The 5,567-nt window shown below is 40.4% G+C and overlaps 1 protein-coding gene across 1 annotated transcript; it reads left to right on the top strand.

Moving 5' to 3' along the window:
* The first annotated feature begins 206 nt into the window (after window positions 1-206).
* On the top strand, window positions 207-4,947 carry LOC129891408 (translocase of chloroplast 120, chloroplastic-like). The gene is made up of 2 exons (XM_055966757.1): window positions 207-349; window positions 712-4,947. Exon 2 carries the CDS (start codon window positions 723-725, stop codon window positions 4,722-4,724), a length of 4,002 nt encoding a protein of 1,333 aa, XP_055822732.1. The 5' UTR covers window positions 207-349; window positions 712-722; the 3' UTR covers window positions 4,725-4,947.
* Window positions 4,948-5,567: the final 620 nt, after the last annotated feature.

Here is a 5,567-nt window from a genome sequence, read left to right as displayed (position 1 = left end):
TTTATAAAGTTACATAATATCACATATTCATGATTTGAATAATAAACTTATAAAAAAAATAGAATATGAAGTAGAACTCCTGTAAAAATGTATGATTAAAAACAAAAAATAAAAAAAATATATTAAAATAAAGATGTAATCATATCACATCAATCATTATATAAAATGAATCTTTTTCAGATAACAATCATCCAAAAGGTGATAAAAGTATATTCTTAGAATACAAGCAGCAAACCTTCACGTTGCAGGTATAGGTACCGAGGTTGCATCTCAAAACCCGCTACTCATCCTTCCATCCATAAACCCTTATCCTCCTTTTTCACTGTAGCAGCCACAGACATAGGCTGGGGTAAGTCTTTCTTCTATTCTTCCTTATTTATTTTTCTAATCAGTCAATCTTTCTTAATTATCTCAAAACCCTAATATTGATTGATCTGATTTTGCGGAGCTTGTTGCTTTTAATGCATTTTCCAGTACTGGAATGATATGAGACTGAATAAAGCAGAATGGATATAGCTGAATCTAACCAAATTGAGTTAATTGATTGTTAGTTTTAATGAATATATGGTTTTGGATTAAAATGGAATCGTAGTACAGCATGATTCATATATCGGAACCCAAACTAGTTTTGGTTTCAGGAACAGTTGTTTGTTGAGATTAGACTTTAACGTGTGTTGCTGATTTTGTTTACTGGATGTTATGTGAATCTAGGTTGATTTCTGATGGAAAATGGGGTGGAAGTATTTGATGGGGAGAGAAAAGGTGAACAAGATGGCATTGTAAAGGATAAGGAAGCAGTGGGGTTAGTTGAAGTGAAAGAATCAGAAGGGGATGAAGTGTTTGAGGAGGCAATAGAGTCGGAGACTCCTGGAGTTGTAAGTGAGGGTGGAAATGCTGGATATTTTGGGAATGTGAACTCAGATTCGAGGGATGAAGTTGATAACTTTGAGGAAGCGGTTGAAGCCTCCCACGAGATACAACAAACTGATGATGGGTCTCATGAGACAAAGGAAGCTAAGGGAGATCAAGAGCCTTCAGTTGCAAAGTCTGAGAATGGAAGTTTAGATCATTTGAATTTGGGTAATACTCAAAGTCATCATGATGCACAGGAAACAATTAAGGATTGGCAGGATGGAGAGGTGCATAAAATTTTAGCTACTGAGGATGCTAATGAGGCAAAAGGAGGTAATGATTATGTTCAGAAGCAGGTTCATTCATGCAGAGATGCTTTACTCGGGGATGAAGTGAATGCTCACGTGATTGGAACATCTAATATTCAGCCCGCTGAGCATCAAGACTTTGTTAATGTTCACAAGGATGTTTCAGTTAGTTCTGGCTCTATTCTGAAAGATGAAAGGGATATTCAACTGGAGGAAGCGCAGTCACATCGTTTCAAACTTTTAAAATCTGATGTTAAGGATAAAGAACAGGAAGATCCTTCCCCTAATGATAATTCAACAAATGGTCACCTCAGAGAAAGCTTGAACCCAAGTGATGAGAAAGAAAAATCAGTAATTAGTACAGAGCCCATTAATGGTAGTAATAAGAATGAAGAGCAAATGGATTGTCCAATTGATACTGCTGCTCCTATTGCCCAAATAGGCAGGCCCGGCGTAAATGCCGAAGTGAAAGAAGAAGAATTAACTGTTGCAGTGCTGATAAGTCAGGAGTGCCTGGACGAGCAGGACATTGTGAGTGACGATGTTACGACTTATCAAGGTCTAAACGAAACAGAGTCACCTGCTGTGGAACTTGTAAATTTGAATGACAATGTTCAGGAGTACATTAAGGAGCAGGAGGATGTTCTGAACTGTGATGCTACTGATCCTCAAGATCTGAAAGGAGAAGAGTCACCTGCTGTGGCTTTAGTGAATTCAAATGACAAGGTTCAGGAGTACGCCGAGGAGCAAAATGATGCTATTGATCATCAAGTATCAACAGGAAAAGATTCACCTGCTGTGAATTACAAGGTTCAGCTATACGTGGAGCAGCAAAAGGATGTTCTGAGTAGTGATCCTACTGATGATCAAATCCTAAATGTTAAAGAGTCACCTGCTGTGGGGCTAGTGATTTCAAATGACAAGGTTGATGAGCAGAAAGATGTTTCTGTATCTTGCATTTCAGCTTCTGAAGACCATACAGAAAATTCATCAGGAGAGATGGTGACTGCGGAGGATGAGAACTGGAAATCATCAGAAGGTTCAGTATCCAACAACAATGAAAAGGTTGGTGTTAGCACACATGAGTTTGTGTCAGTAAGTTCCAAGGTTTCTCAACCTCCACTAGGTGATGCAATTATTGCAGTAAAAAAAGCTGTAGCGCAGGAGTCAGAAAAGCTTGATATAAAAGAACTGAAGCAAAATGTTACTGGAGTGAGAGAACCAGAAGCTGGATCTGCAAGAGATCTCTCATCATCCTCTGGTTCATCCGTCACTCGTACACCACTACCTGCTCGACCGGCTGGCCTTAGTCGTGCTGCCCCACTATTGGAACCTACTCCCCGAGTGGTTCAGCAGACTCGAGTGAATGGAGCGGCGTCTTCAGTACAAAACCAACTTGTTGGAGAACCCACAAATGGAGAATCTGAGGAATATGATGAGACACGTGAGAAACTCCAGATGATAAGAGTCAAGTTTTTGCGTCTTGCTCATAGGCTTGGTCAGAATCCACATAATGTGGTTGTTGCCCAGGTCCTTTATAGATTGGGGTTGGCTGAACAGCTGAGGGGTAGAAATGGAAGTCGTGTTGCTGCTTTTAGCTTTGATCGTGCAAGTGCCATGGCCGAGCAACTTGAGGCAGCTGGACAGGAAGCCTTGGACTTCTCGTGCACAATTATGGTTCTTGGGAAAACAGGTGTTGGTAAAAGTGCGACCATAAATTCGATATTTGATGAAGCTAAGTTTGGTACTGATGCATTTCAGATAGGGACAAAGAAGGTTCAGGATGTTATTGGGACTGTGCAGGGAATTAAAGTTCGGGTAATTGACACTCCTGGGCTTCTGCCTTCCTGGGCAGACCAGCGACGGAATGAGAAAATCCTTCGTTCTGTTAAAAGATTTATTAAGAAAACGTCACCAGATATTGTACTGTATCTCGACAGGTTAGATATGCAAAGTAGAGATTATGGTGACACGCCATTGTTGCGGACAATTACTGAAGTTTTTGGCCCATCAATATGGTTCAATGCAATAGTTGTTCTTACGCATGCTGCATCTGCTCCTCCTGAAGGCCCCAATGGTACTACAACAAGTTATGACATGTTTGTAACTCAGCGGTCTCATGTTGTTCAGCAAGCAATACGGCAGGCAGCTGGAGATATGCGGCTTATGAATCCTGTGTCTCTGGTCGAGAATCACTTGGCATGCAGGACAAACAGGGTTGGGCAGAGAGTGTTACCGAATGGTCAGGTTTGGAAGCCTCACTTGTTGCTTCTGTCATTTGCATCCAAAATTTTGGCTGAAGCAAATACACTGCTGAAGTTACAAGATAGTCCACCAGGTCAGACTTATGCCACTCGATCAAGATCACCTCCTTTACCTTTCCTGCTTTCATCCCTTCTCCAGTCAAGACCACAGGTTAAGCTACCAGCAGACCAATTTAGTGATGATAATGAGATTTTAGATGATGATCTGGATGAGTCTTCGGATTCTGAAGATGAATCAGAATATGATCAACTGCCAGCTTTCAAACGGTTGACCAAAGCCCAGCTAGCAAAGTTGACCCAAGAGCAAAAGAAGGCATACAATGATGAACTAGAATACAGGGAAAAGCTTTTTATGAAAAAGCAATTGAAGGAGGTGAGAAAGAGACGGAGAATGATGAAGAAAATCCAGGCTGCAGCTAAGGATTTGCCTACTGATACCAACGAAACAGTGGAAGAGGAGAATGGCAGTGCAGCTTCTGTTCCAGTTCCAATGCCAGACTTGGCCTTACCTGCTTCATTTGATTCTGATAACCCAACTCATAGATACCGTTATCTTGATTCTTCAAATCAGTGGCTTGTGAGGCCTGTTCTAGAGCCTAATGGTTGGGATCACGATGTTGGTTATGAGGGCATTAATGTAGAAAGGTTGTTTGTTATCAAAGACAAGATACCTCTGTCTTTTTCCAGTCAGCTTTCTAAGGACAAAAAGGACACCAATCTTCAAATGGAAATTGCAAGTTCGGTGAAGCATGGAAATGGGAAAGCAACTTCTTTAGGTTTTGATATGCAGTCGGTTGGTAAAGACCTTGCTTACACTCTACGCGGTGAGACAAGATTCAGCAATTACAGAAAAAATAAGGCAACAGCTGGTCTTTCAGTAACTCTCTTAGGTGATGTCATGACAGGTGGGGTGAAAGTTGAGGACAAATTGATTGTTAACAAACGAGGACTGCTGGTCATATCTGGGGGTGCTATGTTTGGTCGTGGTGATGTTGCTTATGGGGGTAGCTTGGAAGCAACATTAAGGGACAAAGATCATCCTCTTGGTCGTTTCCTATCAACGTTGGGGCTCTCGGTCATGGACTGGCATGGAGATCTTGCTATTGGATGCAATTCACAAACCCAAATACCTGTTGGACGATACACAAACTTGATTGGACGTGTCAACATTAATAATAAAGGGTCTGGACAAGTCAGTATTCGCCTGAACAGCTCAGAACAGCTTCAAATTGCCTTGATTAGCTTGCTTCCTCTGGTCAGAAAGCTGATTAGCTACACTCAACCAGTGCAATTTGGATAATGACGAAAACAAGGCCATATTCAATAGCAAGCCATACAGTAAATGAAAAATTACTCATATAGTGACAATCATTTCATCAGTATTGCTAGACGTGAGTATATTTTATTGTTTTTCTTTTGTTTTTAACTTAGTTGTGGTTTTGTTTTAAGATATTTTGGAACCTTTTGATAAGAAAAAGCTGTTCTTGTATGATTATTCACAAAAATATTTGCTTTTCTTGACATATACGTTCTTTTTCCTTTTAGTAGCTTTATCTCTATGTAGTCAGCCTGGAATATGCTGTAACTGTTTACACTTGACATGGGTAGATTGGCCATTTAGACTTTGTAGTTGCATTACATATGCATTTATAGTGCTCTTCTTGGCTAAATTCATCGGTGACCACCTAAAGTTGGCACCAACTTTCACTTAGACACATTTATTACACTTTGTTCATTTTAGACACCTCATGACATACTTTGCCGTGTCATTTTGACACTTTTTGCTGACATGACATAGTGAACTCATTGGTTCGCCATCTGTATATTCATTCTGTGATTCTATTATTTGCAAAAGTTATATGAAGATAACTTATCCAGATGAAGCATTCTTTGTGTCTATATCAATGAAAATGGACCTATGGACAACATTCTTTGGCCACAGCCAGTGGTTACATGCTCAGATATCTCTGTTTCCTATTCATTTACCTTTCGTTTTGCCAGACCCAAAAAGGTGAATTCAGCGTAGCAGCTAGTGCTGCTGGCTGGGTTGAATGTAACTCCCAAGATTAGGTTAGTGTCCTCTCTCTCTTCCGGTATGTGAATAGACTCCAACTAATTTTCCCTGACGATTGCTCCTGAGTTA

This window comes from Solanum dulcamara, chromosome 6 (assembly GCF_947179165.1).
Source record: "Solanum dulcamara chromosome 6, daSolDulc1.2, whole genome shotgun sequence".
NCBI lineage: Eukaryota > Viridiplantae > Streptophyta > Magnoliopsida > Solanales > Solanaceae > Solanum > Solanum dulcamara.
Note: the sequence above shows the minus strand (reverse complement) of the source record. Positions and strands in the feature narration are given on the sequence as shown.

What these genes read in the sequence shown, in the direction of transcription:
- LOC129891408 (XM_055966757.1), top strand. Translation starts at nt 723, where the DNA reads ATGGAAAATGGGGTGGAAGTATTTGATGGGGAGAGAAAAGGTGAACAA.